The 23,095-nt window shown below is 44.0% G+C and overlaps 1 protein-coding gene across 3 annotated transcripts in view; it reads right to left on the reverse strand.

The window, feature by feature from the left end:
• cicb (capicua transcriptional repressor b) overlaps positions 1-10,762 on the reverse strand; it is a 36,882-nt gene extending 26,120 nt beyond the window's left edge. For 2 of the 3 annotated variants that reach the window (XM_044034042.1, XM_044034040.1), the window contains exons 1-2: positions 10,543-10,762; positions 336-4,346 (exon numbers count right to left, since the gene is read on the reverse strand). In XM_044034042.1, the coding sequence (XP_043889977.1) occupies positions 336-4,197 (3,862 nt within the window). In that variant the 5' untranslated portion in view covers positions 4,198-4,346; positions 10,543-10,762. Of the gene's footprint in view, positions 1-335; positions 4,347-10,261; positions 10,479-10,542 lie in introns of all 3 variants that reach the window. The other variant, XM_044034041.1, reaches the window with a different exon arrangement.
• Positions 10,763-23,095: the final 12,333 nt, after the last annotated feature.

Raw genomic sequence — 23,095 nt, forward strand, 5'->3', positions numbered from 1 at the left:
ATTTAAATGCAATTTTTTTATAATGTAAACACTGCTGTACAATGCAAGCCTACTTCATAAAAAGTACATTTTAATTGTTCCTCACACTAACACAAACATTGTAACTGCATTTTTTGGCTTGATTTAATTATTTACTTGTGGTTCATTGATTGGAGAATTTCTAAAGGTATACACAATATATTATTTGCTAATATTTAAAAACATTTAATTTCTAATTTGCTGTGTTTCTGAAAATAACTGTAGTCAAAATCATAGCCATATACAAAAATGTCTCCTTGTTGTTTCAAAGTCACTGGCGTCACATACAAACTAGACCCATATGGAACAATTCTCACCTGTGCCAGGACGTCCCATGATGATGTCCTTTCGTGGGATGGGGTGAAGACTTTCGGCTGGCAGGATCAAGGGCAGCAGTGCAGTGGGAGACGGGTGACAGGGAACTGGCTGCTGGAGCTCACCCCCAAACCCTGTCCCCCCGGACAGCTCTTGTTCCCCAGAGCCGTCTGTGCTACTCTGAGCGGGAGCTGTGGCTGTTGTGCTGACAGTAACAGACAGGGCCTGCAGAGGGACCTGCAGGGCAGTGGCAGGAGTGTCACTTGTGGACAGGGATGAAGGTGTTGGGGAAACAAGCACCAGAGTTTGGCCTGGGCTTCGCAAAAGAACGGTGCCATTGGACACTGTGGCTGTAGCAGCATTAATGGGGACGGGAACCTGGAGTCCAGAAATGGGCTGCGGGGTGAGGGGTGTTAAACTGATATCTTTAGATGACATGTTATCTATCCCTCCCTCAACAGCTCCTCCTCCTCCTCTCCCTAATGGACATTCAGTAAATTTTGCCAGTGGGACTTCAGGATTCCTCACAATGACAGGGGAGTCCCGCAAGGCCTGCTGAGATACAGGAACCACGCGACGAGTCCCACCATCGGGTGTGAGAGGAGAAGGAGGAGTTGGAGACACCAGCATAGGAGGAGGGGAGACGGCAGTGGAGGACGGGGGCCTACTCACGGATGGGGTGGTTACTCCTCTGGGTCGGGAGAAGGTGGGTGTGTGTGAGTGGGAATGTGAGGCTTGTGTCTGGGGGGACAGCACCCTGAAAGAGTTGAGGTCCCCCTGGTCCAACTCTGTCTTGTGTGTGTAATCGTGGTGGTTTGAGGGAACTGGTGGAGGGGGAGGAGCGTCTGGCTTTCGTTTGCTGGGGCTCATGGGTACTGTAAATGTCAGATTGCTGTGAAAGGAAGGCTGGATGCCTGAAGTGTGTCTCTCTCTGTCTGGTCCTCCAGCAGAGGTTGTTGCTTTACTATCTCCTCCCCCTCCTCCACCCGTACCACTGGGTTGCCTATGCCTCCGGTGTTGCAGAACTGGGGAGAAGTTGGCCGGCCTGAAGCCAAACAGTGGGGAGGGTGAGGGAGATGGGGCAGGGGAGAAAGGTGACTGGTTGGAGATGGGAGAAAAAGAGGGGGTGCCAGAGCGGGAGCTTCCTAATGACACAAGCATGGTTGCGGCCTCACACTCATCAAAGTCAAAGCGTGAAGATAAGTCACGAGGGAGGAGGGAGGGGAGGACCAGGCGGGGTCTGGAGTCTCCTCTGCTACCGGTCTCACTGCTCTCTCTTGATGTGTCATCCCACTCAAACTCACTACTTGCTCTACCACGCAGGTCAGAGGGGGTGACTGTCCCTGAGCTGCTGCCTCCTCCCCCCCTCTCCACCCCTGCTGCCTCCATCTCTTTGGTCCTCATGGATAAGTGTCTAGAGCAGTATCCCCGGCGCTGGGACTCCTTCATACAGCCTTCTCTGGAGCAAAGCCTTCTCCACTGCTTACCATTGAACTTCTTGCGGATACCATTAGGGGTGCACACCACATCACCCTTCTTGTACTTTTGCTGAGCCAATGACAGCGGGGTCCTGGAACGAGAGGAGGTAGAAGAGGAACCCCCACCAGAAGTGGATGTTGGGGTCTGGGTGGGAGTGGTCTTGGATGGAGGTAGGTTTGGAGTGGTGTTGTTCATTTCAGGCCCTAATACGGCAGGAGGGGGAAGTTGCTGAGGGCTTGCTAAAGTGGAGAGGTGTGGCGGTCCCAGACTCTGTACTACAGTGAGGTGGGGGGTGGAGGGAGGGTAACCACTAGACTTAGAGATGATGTTTCTCTGCTGAGAGGTGTCAGGATTTGGCTTGGGGCCAGCTGCAAGGCCCATGTTAAAACGGGATACCTCAACGTCTTCTTCTGGAGTGTTTGGCTGTTTCTGTCTGTCTCTGTCAGTGTAGGTGCCTCCACAGCCATGGACTGTGATGGCCACTGCATTGGAAGTCACAGTGGAAGAGTGGGGGGGTGGATGTATGTTTCCATAGGAACACCCTCCTGTAACCCCTTCATGTGCAAAACCATGGCTTAATCTTGCTACTCCTCCCAGCACCCCCATCCCAATACTCAACTGGCACACTTCCCTCTCCACCTCCATCTCCTCCCTCCGCTCCCTCTCTTCCCTTTCTCTCTCCCGGTCTCTCTCCTTTGCCCTACCGCCATCCAAATGTGGGACATCCCAAGGAGGAGTGAGGAGTCTCAGGCTTTGTCGGGACACCCACACCACTTTCTTTTTCTCTTTCTCCTCTGTCATCCCTTCACCACCTCCAATATCTCTGTCCTCACTCAGGAGCACCTGGTAAGGAAACGAGACACCAGGATGAGGGTCCACCTGAGTGACAATCCCTTGCCTGTACAGCAGAGGACCCCCCTCCTCTCCACTAAGGGGCACACACACTTGGGTACCAACAGCCACAGGTGCCATACCAGGTGGAGGGGCATCCAAAATTAACTCCACAGTGTTATCCGCCCCTGATGATAATGTCATCAAGGTTCCACCATGGAAAGGGTATTTAACAACAGTCTCCTCTCCTTGGAGCTGGACCTCTACAGTGCTACCACTCACCTGACGCACCACCCCAGGTCTAAACACAGGGGAGAGGGGGCCTGAGTCTCTTTCTTTATCCCCTCTGTTTAATGCAGTTTCAACCCCACACTCCACTGGCCTCTTTATCTGGCGGGCCAGGACTCTCTGGTTCTTCATACCTTTGGCCAGAGCTTCAGCTAGCCCCCCTGAAAGACTGGCCTCTTTAGGGTGTGAGTTATGATGAGGAGATGAGATGTGGGAGTTTCTCTGATGAAGACTGGGTCCTGTTGCTTCCATCACATCCAGGTCAGCCGAATGCTCACTGGCTGTATCAGTGGACGAGGAGCGCACTGAGTTGGGCGGCCCCTCAGACTCATTTTCACCAGCTTGGGCTTCTTTTTCCTGGGAGTCCACTGACCTGATGGCCCTATCTTCCTTGGACACAAAATGATTTTCTTCTGTAGTTTTGATATCCACAGTTAGCACTGATGGCTGATTACCTGAGCAATTATTACTTCCACTATTACTGCTATTAATAAAAGTACTATGGCTCCCTGCACTACTAATACTACATTTTGTCACGTTAATACCACTTGTAGTGTTACTGTTAGTCCTGACATTAATGTTTCTATTAATGCTATTATTATTATTATTATTATTATTAATATTGTTACTATTCTTAAAATTGTTACTGGGCATAATCGCAGTATCACTAATGTTGCTGCTAATATTAAAGAAACTGTTGTGTATGAGTGCAGGGCTGGAGGTAGGAATGGTAGTTAGGACACTTGCATTGTTAGCAAAGTGCTCATATGTGTATTTCTTCTTAGGGACACGGGCCTTAAATGTGGCTGTTTTCCTACTAGAGACTGAGCCTAAACTGGGGCTGTGATTGGTGGCCAGAGGAGGCGTGGCTTTGGACAGTGGAGCTGGGGTAGAGGTAGGAAATGCTACAGCGTCAGTGGACATAAGACTCTTCACGCCTACGATCTTCTCTTTTTCTGGCTTTTCTTCTGCCTCCTTTCCATTCTCCTCAACTGACTCCCCAGGTTTCCTCAGCTCCGTTGACTCCTCCCTTGTGGTGCTATTACTGTTAGTGAGTGGTTCTTCGTTTGAGTTGGTGGTTGTTGGCTGACTCTGTTTGCGTGCGGAGGGAGCGTTGGATGTGTGCTGTGTGGTTTTGACGAGTGTGTCCCTCTTAACTCTTTTGGGGTCTTTCTCTTGGAGGGGCTGAGAGCCTCCTCTCCTTCTTCCCCCTCTGCCTCTAGTTAATGGTGGGGAACGTCCTCTGTGCTTCTTTATTGGCCTCATCTCTTCTTCACTGTTCACAAAGTGCTGTACGTTGTGTGATGCTGCTCCCTTTCACTTCTAAGGCACTCCTTTTGTTTTGTTTTGTTTTGTTTTGTTCGTCTCTGCTTTTCTCTTTCTTCCCTTTTTTTCCTTGTCCACTGTGCTTGAGTCTGAAAAAGAGCAGGGAGACACAGAAGACAGGTGGTCATTTATTATCTTCATGGTTAAAAAACTGCTCAGAACTTTAAAGAATGATGTCATTCCTGGAAGTGTGCTTCCCTGCAGTGGCTACAACATTATCTGAATAACTGATGTATGCTCTCATTCATGCTTCCATCTCTGTCTGGTCCACTACAGTGTGTGTGGTTGTGTGTGTGTGTCTGTAAAATTAAGATATCAAATATTAATTTGTCCACCATTATAAAACCTCACTTTAACACATTCAGTTTATTTAAAACAAATGATCATCTCTTAGTTGGTTTACTTACAAACACAAGAGTTTTAAAGCTACCTTCTGTAAATGGTTTTGTTGAAATCCTATCTACATCCTGTTATTCATCAACAAATAAAGTTGTCTAAGAACAAAGGAATTAAATCTGCTGTCTCACAATGTTTAAAATAACACAACCAATGATTTTGTTCCGATCAAACCAACTGACCGGCTAATTAACCCGTCACTCACTGTCTTGCCTAAACTGCACAGTTCATTATTATAATATGTGTTAATACGTGTTTTTGCAAGTGATTCAGACATGATGATGAAGTCAATATCAACATAGCCGTCCTCCTTCACTCTGCTTCTAGCAGTTGTCGGAGAGTGTGCGTTAATGTGTTTAGAGGGCGGAGCTTTGACAAGAGAGCAGACAGGAATGGGTGGGATGCATCGGTTGCATCAGTTGCAGCACTTGTCCTAAACTGGATTTTATTTTTTCCCCAGACATGAATGGGATTTAGAATAATAACACAAAAAAAGTTTTAGAAACCAATTACGGACACAAGCTTCAATGTAACTTTGTGCAAATGTAACTTTCATAAAATAAGTCAGTTTATTCATTCATTCATTTGATTCCATTGTAAGTCGCTTTGGATAAAAGCGTCTGCTAAATGACATGTAATATGTAATATTCAAGAAACCCTAGTTTGTCTCTCTCTGCCTTTATGAGGCAGATATGAGGCTACAGCTCATCATTAAATACAATGAAGAGATAAAAATGCTGCTCCTTTATCCCTCTATGGAACACACACACACACACACACACACACACTAAGGTCACCTGATCTCTCGACCGTACTCTCTCCAGCTACTTCAACTTGCGTAGCTTTTTTCATGAAACTCTGCATTCAACTTGGGAGTGCAACAAAATGGCATTTATTTTGTCTTCCATTAGGAAGAGAAGGGCTGACAGTGGCCTGCGTGAGGTCAGTCTCCAACATAACAGAGAGAGACAGAGAGACGGAGCGGAGAGAGGGAGAGAGGGAGAGAGAGAGAGAGAGAGAGGTATGAGCATGCGGCTGTTTGTTCAAATAGGCTGTTGTGTAGTCACTGGGAATTTCCACAGTCATACTAACTCTCGCTGGCCCTCTCTCACTCTTGCTTGGTGTCTCGGTCTTTCCCAGTTGTCTTTTGTTTTCGTCTCTCTCACACACACACGCACGCACGCAATAGACAATATAATTGGAATAATCTGCCTTGGTAAGATACGCCCAAAATGAGAGAAATTAAAAGGCTGGCACAGGATCAGGCACACTCACTGATGCATGATTACAGGCTAAATACAGTCTCTCTCTCACTCATACACACACACACACACGCATATATGCACAAGAGTGCAATTACGCTCAGCAACTCACCGACAAATGCAAATGATGATACTGAACATTCTTGCAAACACGGACAAGAGAGTGTGGACAAATATGTCCCACATACTTACTTATCACAGCCTGCACACTGGAAAAGTTTGTCACTCTCTCACACACACACACACACGGTGACCTTACTGTTAACTGTTTGTTTGCCAGAACAAACTATCTGCAACATAAACCACTTCGACTCCCTGCAGTGCAGAGAAGAAACCTCTTCCCGATCCTGAATGACAGATAAACAACCTCAGTCATTCACACACGCTCATCACTGCCTTTACGTCGTGACCTCTGTCCTTCCACAATATTCACTGCTTCCATTTTCATTACTCAACCATCGTTTTCATGACTCCTGATCTTCTGTCATTTCTCAGCATCGCCATGGTACTGTTAATGCACAATTAACTCTTTCTAACCAGCAAAAAAACAATTTTTTCCACAACTAAATTTTTCCCACAACTAAATTTTTCCCTCACAATATTGATAATGATGTTACTCCTTTAGTATCATGTGTGGAGTTTACCTGCTGCACCACAACTGTGATACTTACTAACATCTGAAAAACAATCTCTACTGCGCTCCTCTAGCATTGTGCAACTGAAGATAGTTTATTTCATCTAAAAAAAATTATTCTAGGCATTTTCTGAAACATTCATCCCCACTTGGCTTTAGTGCGAATAGGAAATTATAGTTTGAAAGAAATATTGCTCTGCACCAGAGGTCAGACCATTTTATACAGCAAAAACAAAAACGTGACAACATTAACTCACGGTCTAATTTCAGCAAACCATTCATTCTGGACAAAAGAGCAACGTCTGACTGCAGGAAAGCAGAGTCCCAAGCTGAGTCCACACAGAGGCCACGACTGGGAGTGTTGGTCCTGTAGTTGCTGTGGTAGTGCACTGGAAAACACAGGAAGGAGTCAGGGCCACTTGGCTGACTGACTGGTTGACTGAATGACTTGCGAGGATCTGATCTGAGCAAAGAAAAATGCACTGGTCATGCTCATGGCCTCCCAAAAAGCTCTAGGCTTTGGCTGATAAGCCAGCAGCAGGCATGCATGTGTGTGTGTGTTTGTTTGTTTCCTGGAACTTGGAAGGTACTGGACAGTAAAACAGTCTTTGCATAACATGTAGATAACAGGGGGTTTTAAGAATTAGACGCATTAAGCCATTTATGGCATCAGATGATTGAAAAATATTTAACTCCTCAACCATGTGTGCATCCATGAAAAAAATGTGTGGACACTTAATAACCTTATCCACAGAATTTTATTAGAAATTCCAGACAAAATACCAGTGTTCCCAAAGTCACCACATATGTTATCCTAAATTACAGGGGGAAAGTATGTGAATTAATGCAAAATGCAGCTATAATTGTGCTGTCAGTGCTGCCATATAATACATGGCACAGGATTTTAACTTTTCACACAGTCCTAATTGTGGAGAATCACAAGCATTTCAGTGTGTAACTCTAAATCTATACGTACATTTTCTTAAAAAGGACAAGAGTTGAAAAATTCCGAGTGTCCTCATCTGAGGTGAATCCAGAGAAAAGAGAGATAGGAGCTTGTCATAACTGTGGTCATGTAAAACGTGAAAGAAAAAAGCTTCTGTAATTCCTGAGGAGACCCATAATCGACGGATGCATTATTCGCGGCGTTGGACTGTACTCCTCCTTAAACAACAAAATGATTCACCACCATTTCTCCCAGTAAACAAACCGAGGCACACGACGCGTCTCCTCTCCACAGCAGAGTGACATCAAACTTTACACACACACACACTAAATGCTCTCCCTGGACTTTACAGGGTAGTTGCACGTACACTCTGTTTAAAACTCCAAAGGATCTTTATACTGTCACACACACACAAAGAGGGTAGTGTTCTAGTAAGTGGCTTTACTGTAAAATAAATAGAAAATTGACTTTCATCTGTCTTGAATTTTAAAATTCCAAATGTCACTGCAAATGTTCCTTGTATACACAAACACACACAAAACGGTCATTCATGGGGAAATCTCATCTCAATGTCAACATTACAAAAAGTTATACAGTATTTTATCACTGGACTGTGAAACCTTACTAAACATTCAACACGATGCCAGTTCATTCATTCAGTCAGTCATAGAGAATTCAGCCTGTGCTCCACCACACCTGTATGTTAGGCTGTATGTTATAGTGAGACGCGGGGCTCGTTTGAGCTGCTTATATCACACAAGGTATATAACCGTGTACGGCTGACTTTAGGTTGCACCTCACTCAGCGCTGCATTTGCACAAATGTCAATGCGAGAGTGTACACGTAGTAACCAGGCACACTGCAGCTCATCTGTCTCCTGAAAGCATTTTATGGGTGTCTGTATGGGCGCAGGGCTGCAGTGATGAGGACAGGGATGGAGAGAGAGAAATGTGCCATGGCACGACAGGGAAAGACGGTAGTACGGCCGTGACAGTGAAGCCTGCTTTGGCCCTCCAAACACACCAGCATGACTGGGCTGCTTTGCCCTTAACTGGGTCACCGGGGAACACAGTTATACATGAAACTGCTAAAATAAATACGTAAAAAAAAAAAGAAAGAAGAGCATGCTCTCTGTTGCACACTCACACTTTGATTTGTGTTCTGATGAGAGGGTTATGAAGATCGTACACACACAACGAAACACAAGGAAAAGAGGGTGAGCTGAAGTGTGTGTGTCTGAGCGGTGACGTGTGATCGTACATGTGATGAAGAGCATACACACTCACTCTGTATTAACACTGGCAGCTGTGTAATTGTTGTCATATCATATCAATAAAACAATACTTACAATGTACAAAAACATGAAAGTGTGGAATTTGTGCATTCAGGCTCAAATTGATCAGGAGGCTGTGGTATAGATCAGAGGTGGCTGATCCTGTTTGGGACCAAATGGCAGAACTGCCGATGCCACATCAGTGGTCGACAGAGCTACTGTTTATTTACAAAGACGCCCAAAACATCAGGGCCTTGCTCTCTGCATTAAAAGTGCAATAATGACAACACGAGGAGCGTGTGAACGTGCACGACAGGTGAGGACACCTTGTAATTGTCAAAAACTAAGAAGCATTGAATTAAAATACATCCAAGGAGAAATATGACTATACACTGTTGACAAAACTGTACAGTCGTGGATGTCATGGGTGCATTGACACTGATTGCAGAATTGCAATGCAGAAAATTGTGTCTTGGAGTGTGTGTGTGTGTGCTCTATTTTGTTGCCTTTTCTAGTAAAAACATTGACCTTGTCAGGACTAGTAGTGCTAAAGGGGACCAAAGCCTGGTCCTAATGAAGCAGAGCCTAATGTCTGAGCTACTGGTTGAGGTCAGAGGTAAAATGTTAATGGTGGTTTAGGTTAAGTTAAAGTCTTTGAATTCACTGGCTGTGGTTAAGGTCACGGATAAGGCTTTGGTTCGACTGTCGAAATGAATAGAAGTCAGCGAGGTGTGTGTGTGTGTGTGTGTCTGCGTGTGTGTGTTCAAAAGAACAGCCGAGAAAACACCGAATTGCCTCCCCGGCTTCTCAGCGCTGATCTGCGCGAGTACTACAAGAAGCGCTGCACAATGTCAAAGCAGTGTTATTCTGACTGGAGGCAGTGAGCCGCTCTGCCGCTGCTCGGTGCCCGCTAACAAACAAAAACAACCGGTTCCAAGTGACGTTCATATTATCCAAACAACACGGGCCTAATTCTTCCTCATACAACCATGTTAGATAAACAAATATCCAGCACAGTAAAACGCGCGCACACACACACACACACACAAACGCGCTTCCTTCACGGTGACGGTGGTTTTAGAAACTTGAAGGAAAAAAAAGAGAAAGAAAGAAAAAGCAGGAATATTCGCGTGTCCGTGTTTCGCTCTAGTAAGCAGCTCAGTAATGTTAGTTGTAGTAGTAACAGTGGTTGTAGTAGTCGTAGTACGCAGCGGTAGCAGACACACTACTAGTCCCCACATCATGACACCGTCCTCCGCCACACCACCAGGAAACAAGACCCTACACGCTTTCCCCGTCTTATCCATTTTTCTCCCCGAGTCCATTTTACAAACGCAAACACGAGCCTGCGTGGATTTTCGTCAACATTCTACGCTGCAGTGCTGCAAATGGGTCGAGTGTTTATTGTTATTATTATTATTTTTTTACTACGCCAGCGCTGCTCCGCGCGAAACTGGAAAACTAAGGTGGAGGAAAAAGTGGTCAACACTCACCACCGTGTTGTGATATCAGCCGAGAGAAGCTGGAGTGTTTGCGAGTGTTCGGCGGGACTGCGGTAAAAACATTTGAGAAAGTTTTTACTCAGGCTGTTACACCCTCACCCCTCCCCTCTCTCCCGCGGCTCTTCCTCCGTGTCTCTCCATTTCTTCGGACGGAACAACCGAGCGACCGTCGCCAGTCGCTCCTTGTCTCGTGCAAAACGCGCTTCTCCTGAAAATGTGAAATTGTCGTCACTCGTGCTTCTCTGCCTGTGGCTAAATGAGTGAAAACTCACCCAAACAGGAGCCGTTCTGTTGTCCAGAGACAGATTTATAGTCTTATTGTGCTGACGAGGAGGCTGCCACAAACATGTCTCTGCTGTCGGCTGCGACGGCTCCGCGCTGTCGCCACACACTTTACTTTTTCTCCGCAAAACATGTCTTTCCCCCGCACAAACTCAAACAAGGATGTAAAAAAACTATCGCTCTTCTTTTCCCACTACAGTCACAAAATGGTGAATGAACCACTAACAGCTGGGCCCCTCGACCAATCAGAGGTTGCTGACAGGTACAGTAGCCAATTGGCGTCGGCGCCACAGATTAAAGGGCGTGGCCTGCTGTCAAATTGCCGTTGAACGACAGGTGGGTGCAGCCAATGGCGGCGCGGCTGCCGAGCCAGACCGGTGTCCTGTCCCAAACTGTACAGTATCCAATGAGAGCTTTGGGAACCATAGGAACAGCATGTGGGCGGGTCGAGAGGCGGGACCACAGAGACGAGAGCCAATAGGAATGCACACACGCCCCCCCTTCACAGTTGGAGTATGTTTACCATAACTGACAGCAGCAGCAGTGTCATCCATGAACACAGCGTGATCATGCAGTCACGTCTCTGCTTCAGCACGAGAGTTAAAGCCGCTCACTACCTCACACACTTTGAGCTGTGTGACTCAGCAGCGTTCACGCAGCTGCACTCGCTCGTCTCTTTCATCATTTAAGTTTAAAAAAAAAAATAAAAGTGAAGACAGTGACAGTGCAGAGAGGAGAGAGCTGAGTTTGTAGCGGTGCTGCGCTTCCTCTGCCTGCTGCAGCCTCCTCTACCCACGGCCCTCCGTTTTTCTCCCTCTCCGTTTTCTCTCAGCAACAGACGCTCACTTTCACTGCGCTCAGCCAATCCCCGCGCAGCATTCCTCTTGCCCTGACGTCAGCAACGTCTCCGCCCCGCCCACTCTGCTGGAAGTGAACGGGACGGCCTCCGCTGACGTCACTTCACCGCCAGGCGATTGGGCAGGCGTGCGCCGTCCCGTGACCAATGGTCGCGCGCGGCGGTGATGTCATCACGAGTGTTGCCACCAGCTGGACTGAGGGGGCGTGGTCAGGCGAACTCGACTAACCCCGCGTTTGTAACTCGCAGGCAGCAACGGTGATGGAGACTGAGCCGGTGTGCTGAGTCCTCAACTGAAACATGTGCACGCGGCGCGCGAGACAGACCTCAGCGCGCACGTACGATCACTTTAATAGCGGTACGTGTGCCGCGTGACCTTTGAACTCGGCACAGGAGGAGACAGGACACATCACCTTGCAAATGATGAAGTGCCATCATAGTAAACATTACATAATCTCTGCTCTCCGTGTGTAGTCCAGACTCGTGCTGAGATACACCGCCACATTCTCATGAAGGTGCAGCGCCCCCTGTCGGTGTGATCATAACATGATCTCACTGAGAAAAAAGATGGAGCTATAGGAAACACCGTGTGCGCGCGCGCGTGCGGGTGTGTTAGACTCTTGCTAGTAAGGCCCAGTAGTCTTAACAGAGACCAAATCCTGGCCATTTCCTGGGGTTTAGTTCAAATTAGGATTAAGATGTAAATTGCTAACCTTTAGGATTATACATGTACTGGTTATGTGTAAGGTAATAAACGTAGTACTTAACTTAACAGACTTCTGTTAGACTGTCCAAATGAATGGGGAGAGGCAACGCTAGATGATCAAATGTTGTTGTAGAGTGACATCTAGTGGTGAGTATTCTGCACTGCAGATCATGTAAAGCAGACACCGTTTAGAAATTGTTTTTGGCCTCGTTGACTGCAACATTCTTGTCTTAGAAGGCTGACCTGTGACTGACTGACCACATATTATCAGTCAGAACTGATGTTATGAGAGACTTAAGTCTCATAGGTTCAAAACTACCTGACCTCGGAATTTCAGTGTTTCAGTGTAATTTTGGTTGTACACTGACAACAAAGATGATTCCTTTCCTAAATAGGGGAGAAAAAGCCTTTCCTGTGGAACTGTGGAACAGTCTTCATTTACATGTGAGAGCTGCCCAGACCCGTGAGCAACTGAAAAAGACATATCTCTTCTCACTGGCTTGTAATCAATCAATCTTTATTTATCAGGGACAATGCAGTAAGACACAGTGGACATGAAGTGCCTCTGATGTTCTGCACAGAGTGTGAACTAATGTGCTAGTTTACAGCTCTTTTCAGAGATAAAAAGAGCACTACACATGTAGCCACAGTAAAAACACAACAATATAAGACAGTATGAACACCAATATGTAACATCTACATCTAGTTTGGTTTCATTAGACATTGTAATGTGACTTCCTTTGGTGGAGAAAGCGGAGTGTCTGAGTGTGGTTCTGTGGTGGGAGATTACACAGTTGTTATTGACAGATCTCCTGTCCCGTCCTGTCTTTAGATGAAACCACAGAGTGGCTCTGCTGCTGAATTACTGACACGTTTGAAAACTACATTTTTACAAAGCAGGGATCAATGACGCTTTTAACACTCAGTCATTTATTAACACTAGTTAGGTTAGACAACTTGGCCTCACTCTGTCCTCTTCTCTTGTCTCCAAACTCTTATCTGTCCCCCATCTTTTCTTGTGCCACTTTTACCTTTGTGGTTTTTATAGAGGCTTACTCTGTTCTATATTGCTTATTTTATTGTTCTATTGTTTTGTTCATGTTGCTTGTGTTTTATTGTTATTTTGTTTTTGTTGTCTCCGTTCTCATCTCTCCTTGTTACTCCTTTTTCCCCCTCTCCCCTCTTTCTGTCCCCCACCTCTCTCTGTCCTCTGTTTTTTTTAAAAAAAAAACAACAAAAATGGGCAGAAGTCACAAAATAGAACGTTTTTTAAATTTTGTTCAGAAAAATGAGCCTAGTGAATTTTAAATTGTGACGTCTTTCCAGATTTTCCTAAAAATATAGGTTGAGCTGAAAGAAAAGAGTATAATACACTCTACACTCTTTACACATTCATTTTAATATAGTAATGGAAAAAGCAGCCTAAAGCTCTGTCTATGTTAAAGTATATTTGTTTTATTAGCATGTTCCCAAAGCTTTAACACTGTGTGACACAGGAGAATATGTGAATATGTGTTTTACACAGGATGAGCCTTAATAACCAGCTCATGACCACCAATGACACTTTTAAATAAACTCTTACTCTCATTTTGTCTCTTAACTTTATTAAAAAATATATTTTAATTTATTTATTTATTTATTTAACCTTTATTTAGATGATAATTGTCACTTGCAATGACGACTTGGCCAAGGCTAAATGGCTAAAAGCAAGTGCAACGTTCTCGGTCTATTGTAATTTGTAATTAATTACAAATTAAGCGGAGAGTGGAATGAATGAGCTGAGCTTCAGGGCCTGTTGACGATGATTCAATCACTTGCAGGAGAAAACTGAAAAGAAGAGCGACCAAACGATGTACGGGCTCTTGAGGTCAGAAGATTAATGAAGCTGCTACAACGTAGACTGTGATCAGTGTTATGAATATATGACGGGGTTTCCCGCAAGGAGAGTTTTGTAAATCAACAGAAACCAGTGAAACAAGTGTTAATGGAGAGTTTTCGAGGCAGACCTGTTGACATTTTAACCAGAAGTAATTTTGCAGAATGTGTTAAGGAGGATTTGTTACTGTGAAAAATGCCAAATTGAGATTTGACCTTTGTGAGCAAGACATTTATGTGTGTTTCAAATATACCTAGACACTTTATAGCATTTGAGATAATCCATCTCAGAGCCATCCAAGGAGGAAATCTTAAAGGGACACTCAACATGTGGTAGATTTCTGCTGAAAACCACACATTTAGGTTTGTTTGTATTTAAAACTAAGTGGAGACTAGAAAAAGCATGTTGGACGATGTTAAATATCATTGGGCCCAATATGGTTCCTTGTGGAACACCTTTAAAAAGGGTCAGGGGATCAGAAAGAAGAGCCTCAACCCTCACAGACTGTAAACAACTACAACAGGAACTAGTAACTTGTGAACCAGACCAGACTGCTCTCAGAAAGTCTTATATCTTTTAGTCAAAAGCCTTTGCCTCATCAACAACACTGTGATCTTTGTTATCAATGGCACTTACCATGTCATTTAAGACTTTAAGAGTAGCTGTGATACAACTACGTCCACATCTAAAGCCAGACAGTACCTGGTTAAGGACATTGTGAGTGACGACCAAGGCTATAATAGTTTTACTTTTAATTAGTTCTGCTTTTGCTTTAAATGAGTTAGTTTTAAATTTTAGAGTGGGTTTTTATTAGTTTTTATTTTTTGTAAATGCTTAGGTTTAGTTTTTATAAAGTGTAGTATTTGACAGGCGCAAGATTCAAAAAGGTCATAATAAGTATTGTGTCATAAACACCTAACAAAAGATGCCATTTTAAAAAATGTATTGGGACAATTGAAAAAACATCTCTGAATCAAAAACAACAGTCTACAAGAAAATAGCCTGAAGTGCAGAATGTGCATCACAGTGCTGAGGTTGGAAGCAGTTAGTGAGTCAGGTAAAAATCAAATAGCCAACAGACTAAAGACACGCATGAACATAACATAAATAATAATAAATAACTCCCATGAGACTAACAAACCAATACACCAGAGGTTTGATTTACTGAGATGAACTCACTCAACCCAATTAACTACAGATCAAATGTTGTAAACATTGCAAACAAAGACCGAATAAAACCATTTTTATTATGAATGAAAATAAATTTCAGTTTGTTTTATAAACACACAATTCAGCTTCATTTTGTTATTGTGTTTTTTTAAACAGTAGTTTTTATTTTTATCTGAGTTGTTGTTGATATAATTATACATCATAAATTATAACATAATTATAAAATACTGTATATGTTGCATTTCATATGTTCATCTCATCCATTACATCATTTTCAGCCCGTTTTTTTTCCTCCTGTCATGAGACCACCCTACCTTGTTAGTAAGCCGCCGCCCCTCCTCCTCCTCCTCCTCCTCCTCCTCCTCACAGTTTCTCCAGCTCTGCTCTCCCCCTCTCAGCAGGATCCTGACCTGTGACCTTCACCCTTCACCCCTCTCTGTGCACTCATCACTAGTCTGTCAGTCAAACACCAGAGACCCTCCTCTCCTGCTGAGCTGCACTGTCAGCCTGGTCTCTGCTACAGATGTCTGCAGATGAAAACAGAGAGGCGGAGGTGGTGGAAGAAGAAGAAGAAGAAGAAGAAGAAGAAACGCTGTGACATTAGAAGAAAAAACACACACACCGTTGTTGTTAATGTTTTAGAAACAGTAAACAAGTTTCCACCGTCCACACACGCCTCGCTCCTGTGTGTAAACTAACCTGGAACCAACAGCAACTCCACACGAAGCCAAAGTATCACGCAGATGTCTCGCACTTTGGAGCAGAAGCTCACAGTAGCATAACCTCCGACCCTCAGCGCGACCTCTCACCCACACCAATCACATCTGACATGACCTGTCAAAACCTCGTCTCAGACAAGAGAGCAAAATAGGAGAAAGTGACTGAGACACACAACAGCTTCGTAGTCATGGTGGTATTAGTGTGCACCAATAAAACAATGAAACCCAAAAGAAAGAAAGAAGGATTTGGAGAGGATTTACTGTCCTCTGCTGTCACATGTTTATTCTGACATCTTCAACAGGCTTCTGTTCCTGTTCCTTATCTAAAGTTCCTTCACTTTGGTCCAGGATGATGTTTACAATGCTGCTAAACATAAAACACCCAGACTCCACTGACTTCTGCCATCGCTGTGACTTTTCCCAACTTTCAGAGGTTTGGCGCCCAAAAAAATGACGCAACCCTTCTGAGGTCCACATAACAGTTGTACATCAGCAAGAATGAAGCACAACATTAAAGTGACCCCACATTAGGAATCACGTCATTTCATAATCCTTGCATAATCTCTAATCAACACATTATAAAGTTTAATAAGACCTTATAAGATGCTCATCAAGATTAGTAAGTCGAAAGAGATGTGGATACATGTTCATTATTGCTTCTTTTAAGACACTTTTATGCTCTTCTTGATCATTATAAAAAACACTTAGAAATAAATAAAAAAAGGTCCCTATATAAAAGAATAATAATAAATCAATATCGATCAAAACAAAACAGTTGTGACTTTGGCCTATGTTGTGTTTACAGATACATATAAAATAATGTTCTAATGACATCTTCGAGTATATTTTAATTCCGGTCATCTCACAGATTAAAGAATATATCTTTCAATCAAATTGAATTTGGTACATTATAATTTCAGTGTGAGGTGAGGTCTACTTGCAATACCTCCAAGACCCACTAGTGGGCCACAGCCTAGAATTCAATAGCAACATTTTTTTGTGCATATTCAAATTGATATTATATTCTATCCCAAAATGATTTCCTTAACTGGTGACTGATGTATGACTGCTCTGTTGTATCTTATTTATGATTGCACAGCACTTTGTGATTTTGAATACATAAATAAACTTTACTTACAGCAGAGAGGATGTTGGTCTTTGTTTGCATGGTGAGCACAGAACACGTGCTGCGACTGCTTTGTCCTGATCAAACATGGTGGTGCATGATGGCGGCCTCCTACGCCTACAAAATAACAATCATAATACATTTAATAAATAGATTCAAAATGTGATCACAAACATGCTAACAGAGCGTTCTAAATGCTACATGATAATCAGCATGATAAAGACGATGAAAAAGCATCTGCCTGCAAACACTGACTCCTGATTTTGCTTCACTTGTCTTTCTCTTCCCTCAGACTCAGAGTTAACTCCTCAATACCAACCTGACACAACATCATCAGAGATTTGTACTTGTGTTTCCACTGAACTCGTGCACTCTTTACCTTGGGCTTTCAGAGATGAATTGTGTGTCTGAAGAAAAGGAAGCGCTCATTGTCTCCTTCAGACTCTGCAAACTTGAGGATTTAAGGCAGATCGTGCCAAGAAACACTGGTGTTGAACACGGATATGAAAGAAAAGATGAAGACATGAATCCGTAAATGTCTCACATTCACGAACGGCTACTGTGACCTGATCCATAATAATTCTTATAAATGACTTCAAATGGTACAGAGGTCACATCCCAGCATGGTTTCAGGCTGACAGAGGTGGAGTATGAGGCTGGCATCCATGAGGAGAGAACAGTGGCACGTTGTACTCACTGCATGCTTCACTCACAGTAACTTTACACCACTCAGCTGTTCCTCGGGATCCAGCGTCTTGTTCCAGAGCTGGAGATGCGACTCTCTCGTTGACAGGCGTCCTTGGACACGCAGATTCTTGTCTGTGTGAGAGACAAAGTGAAGACACACACATGTTTGCACAGCATTTATAGTCAGCCCCTTACTTACTCTAATGTTTAACCCCGAGTCTTGACCCTCCAACAACGATGTCCTCACTCTCCTCACAAAGATACCCAGACAAGAACACACAAACACACACAGTATATATACAGTGCACTCAATGGCCACTTTATTAGGTACACATGACACCTAATAAAGTAGTGACACTGTCAGTGTGGTCTTCTGCTCTCTGCGTGTTCAGAGATGGTCTTCTTCATACCTCGGTTAAACAGGTGCATGCAGTGAGCGTCTGTGTAAGTAAACTCTATCTGACAGTGTAATAGTTGAGGTGAACACTTTAAAGACATGGAGTTTCCATGGGAAAATGTGGAGCTATTTAAATAACAGCATTATCAGCAACGTTAAAATACAGCGTCAAGTCAAATCAACTTTATTTCTGGAGCACATTTAACTTGTTCCAAAGTTTAGGAGCAGCTACAGAAAAGGCCTGTTTTTTTAGTTGGGATTTTGGCACTAAAATCTAAAAGTAACCTGTTATTATTATTATAATCGACCTTAGAGCGCGGGATGGAGCGTGAAGTCAAAGATGTTCCAAGAGGTAAATAGAGCTTTAAACCCAACAATAAAATGAAAAAAATACGGTGGTGTAAACAGGCCGAGCACATTCAGCTACAGACTTTTCACAGGAGGCAGATTTATTCTCAATAAGATCATTTGCTCTCTCATCATCCTCCTCTTCCTCACATATACTCCACACACTGGTGTAGTGAAATTGGATTAAGAAGAAGCGAGAGATAAGGTGACTCTGGTCAAATTTCCTCAGCTGCACTCCGATCACATACCCTGGTTAGACTGTTCCACCAGAGGATGCTTGCGTACCACTGGTAGTACACGTACCACAGTTTGAGAACCATGGCTGTAGAGCTCTATTATGAAATCAATGCGGCAGCGACTGCACTAAATTCAGTAAATAAAAAAAAGAAAAAAGAACTACACTTCTTTAATCGTGCAGTGAAGTCTTCTAACAACAGGGGGAGACAAATGACCAATGACCACACAGAGGAAGCAAAGTGTGAACCAGTTTTGTTTGTATGAATAAAAAGGAGAAGCGTGCCGTTGTGTGTTGACCTTTTACACATCAGGTCAGTCAGTGACACCTCAGACAAAGATCTATACCATATTTGACTCTTTTACGGTCATGAAGGTGCCACTGACGGGAGGGAGGAAGTAGAGAGAAGACAAAGTTTCAAACAAACCACATCAATGTGGGCTCACTCTCGTCTATAACAGAGTGCAGTGTGCTCTGAAAGTGCTTCACTCCTGTGTGTGGTGCATCTTTTCTCTGTACAGTGGAGGATGTGGTGAACTTACTATCATGCCGCCAGTATTTCACCATACGGTAACACTTGACAGAGCATGCAATGCAAACGACCTGTGTGTGTGTGTGTGCACAGGTTGTGGTTATATGTGCAGCAGAGAGTCGACTCTGCACGGGCTTCTGCGAAAGCAGGCGTTTAAAGGAAGTGAGGAGAGAGGGATGTGGGACAGGTGAGAGAGCACAGTGGTTCCTGTGGTCTCTTTCTCTTTCTGCTGTGTGTGAATGGAGCAGCTGGATGACTGGTGCGTCACCAGTGGGGTCCAGCAAAGTACACACACACACACACACACACACACGAGCATTCTTGCACAGGACACTCACAAACATACATGTGTTTCCTAGGCTATTACCTGAACTTTAACCTTACAAGAAAGCCTTAAAGGAATACTTCACCAATTTGCATTTAGCTTTGTATACAGAAAATTGTGCCTGTTACGTGCCCACCAGTGACACTTGGTCCGAGCCTTGAAACTGCTACGCTAATTCAGCATTTTTTGGGACTTTTTTAGGACCTCATTACCAGAATGTAAACACTGTCCGCCATCTTTGCTAACAGTTATGCTAACAGGACAGGAGTGTCACTGGTGGGCGTGTAACAAAGAAAAGAATGAAGATATTTCTAATGTAAACACTGTCCCATCTTTGCTAGTTATGCTAACAGGACCAAGTGTCACGGGGCGGTAACAAAGAAAGAATGAAGATATTTCTAATGTAAACACTGTCCATCTTTGCTAAGAGCTATGCTAACAGGACAGGAGTGTCACTGCACAAAGAAAAGAATGAAGATATTTCTAATGTAAACACTGTCCGGCTAACAGCTATGCTAACAGGAGTGTCACTGGTGGGCGTGTAACAAAGAAAAGAATGAAGATATTTCTAATGTAAACACTGTCCGCCATCTTTGCTAACAGCTATGCTAACAGGACAGGAGTGTCACTGGTGGGCGTGTAACAAAGAAAAGAATGAAGATGTTTCTCTACGCAGGGGAAACTGAGGTTGGGAAGCACCATTTTTCAAAACCTTTAATATAATATAATCAATATTCGTTCAATATAAGAAAAATCAGACCGTAGCTAACTCAACAGGCTTCCCAGCTCCTAGGACAGGCTCTGGTCATCTACCACCCTGCTAACAGGCCTCATCCTGACCTGTGCTGTGAAACCGCTACAGATGGTCCAGAACGTGGCCTCTGTTCATTGAGCTCCGCTCTTAGCTGCCTGCATCAAATTCAAATCACTGATGCTAGCCTACAAAGTGCGTCATGGGTCTGCTCCCACTGACTTAAATGCACTCCTAAAGGCTTCCGTTACCCCTCGACTACTCCGTTCATTGTTGTCTGGCAGTGCCAACACCCCGCACGAGACAATGCAGACTCTGGAATGATCTACCGAGCGCTACCAGAACAGTGGCGTCTTTGTCTATCTTCAAGAAGCTCTTGAAGGTCCAGCTCTTCCTAGAGCATCTCCTGTCCTAGCCCTTACCTTTTACCCCCTTCCCTGCTCCTTCTCCTGAAAGAAAAAAACGCAAGGTCAAAATCACAAAATCACAAAGACAGCTTTTTGAAACCGAAACATCGACAAACAGAAGTTCACCTGCAACCGGGCTCCTGTTGAATGATACCAGCTGTCAATCACATCATCAGCGATTGAGAAGTTCCATCTCGTCAGCAAAGTATTTACGGATGTTGTAAATGAAGTGAGCAACAAACTTCAGGGTGAGCTTCAGGGAGGAAACTAGAAGATCACATGCATTTTTTATATACAGTCTGTGGTAAGTCTCACAATGTGTCCTCACACATGTATACACACACACACACACACACACACAGTCTCCCTCACCAAGGTCAGCGCAGGTAAAACCAGGTAACACTAGTCATATATCACACTGACGTATTAGGAGCACGGGAGCCTGTGTGTGTGTGTGTGTGCGTGCGGGTAAATCACTGACATCACAGCTTTTTTTTGTTTGGTGACCGGTTACCGGTTACCAAGTCACTTGTGAGTGACTCAAAGTGTCTATGAGGAGTTCATCGCTGGTTGTTTTATATCTCCACTGGAGACATAAAATCAAAGCACGTGTGATAGATGGAGGAAGATGGTCTCACACGTACAGTATACCCACTGTAACAATTGGTTGCTGTAATTCTTTCATCTCTTTGTTTGTCAAGTGATTTCAGTCCTCAAGGAAAATGACGCGTGGCTTCAGACATGTGACGTGTGTGATAGGTGATAGAGTGAATGTTACACACACACTCATTTTGAGTTGTTTCGTGCCAATCCCGAGCTGACATAGGGCGAAAGGCGGGGGACACCCTGGACAGGTCGCCAGTCCATCACAGGGACACATATAGAGACAAACAATCATTCATTCACACACACACACTCTTGTAGTGTTCAGCTAACCTCTGCATGTTTTTGGACACATGGGATGAGCCCGGAGAAGACCCACACACACGAAGAACCGGCTGGGACACAAACCAGGCAACAGCGCTAGCCACAACCGGTGCATCACAGTAAAAATGTTTGAATCCCGTTTTAATCAGGGCCTTTCTGTGTGTGTGTGTGTGTGTGTGTGTGTGTGTTTATACTCCATCTTCAAACGCATGCAGATCAGTGTAAGGAAACTCTAAACTGCCTACAGTTGTGAATGTGAGATTGAAAGGTTGTTTCTCGGAGAGGGCGATCTGTCGATCTTGGGGTCACCCGGGATTACCTCGCGCTGTCTTCGTGACTGTCAAAGGATTAACAGTATAGAAGATATAGATGATGAACTCACAGTTGCATGGTGAGCCTATGAAACACTTTCAGAGGTGTTGGCTCCACATTAGAGATACTGTTGAATATTAAAGGTGTATAAGTGTATAGTGCAGAAGTGAATCATCTCTTAAAAAAGCCCGTTCTTAGCCTTAGAAAAACTCTTTTATTTGGAATGAAGGTAAGGTTCTTCTTCCCATAGACCACTCTCCAGAGCCTGAATGGTGTGATTCACATTTTGAAGCCCGAGCTGAACACTGGACTCATGTCAGCTCAAACACTTCTCATTCACTTTGAACAGAATATCACAGAACTGCATTGTCCAGCTAATAAAATCATGTTTAACACTGAACTCAAGCGAAGCTCTTGGACAAGGTTGTTCTTCCAGTGATCTATGTTTTTGTGAGACAAAGTCAATGGTCTGTATTTAGATTTCTGGCCTTGATGACCACACAAAGCTGCTTTACACGACACCTTTGCCATTCACTCTCACTTTCATACAGCATGTAGACTAGCGGAGCCGGGAATCAAACCTTTTGAGTTGAAAGACGACTCACTCTACCACTGAGCTACCGTCGCTCCCCAACATGGCAGACAGATCACACATCACCATCACTTTAGCAGCATTAGCATCTTTTTGCTATCTCTGCGTAGCTACCTCCAGCACCAAGTGTCAGACCCGCCCACCATCAAGCGACAACATGAAACAAACTATGAGGGGAAATGAACCAAATGAAGTTAAACCAACAATGATGAAGACAGAAGATAGAAAAGAGAGTTGTAAAAGAGTGTTTAGAAAGAATAAGCAGGAGTCTCCTTTTTGTCTCACCTTTAGATAATTCTTACACACTGGACGTCTCACTTGTCCATGTAACTAGTTCAAAAACACACAGGGTTCCCACACCTCAAACTCAAGGACTTTCCCAGACCAATTCCCTCAAATTCAAGGACTATACACAGCTTAAGATGGGAGGACCATTTGTAAGAGCCGCTTCACCCACGGTGTCCACGTTTACTGGTTTCATTTACCGTTAACGCTCATTGTTCTCCGGCTCAAAAACACTTGGACTTGTGATATGAAATTGTACTGAGCTGCAGTATGAAAAGAAAAAATACTTCAT

Source organism: Solea senegalensis, linkage group LG9 (assembly GCF_019176455.1).
Source record: "Solea senegalensis isolate Sse05_10M linkage group LG9, IFAPA_SoseM_1, whole genome shotgun sequence".
Classification (NCBI taxonomy): domain Eukaryota; kingdom Metazoa; phylum Chordata; class Actinopteri; order Pleuronectiformes; family Soleidae; genus Solea; species Solea senegalensis.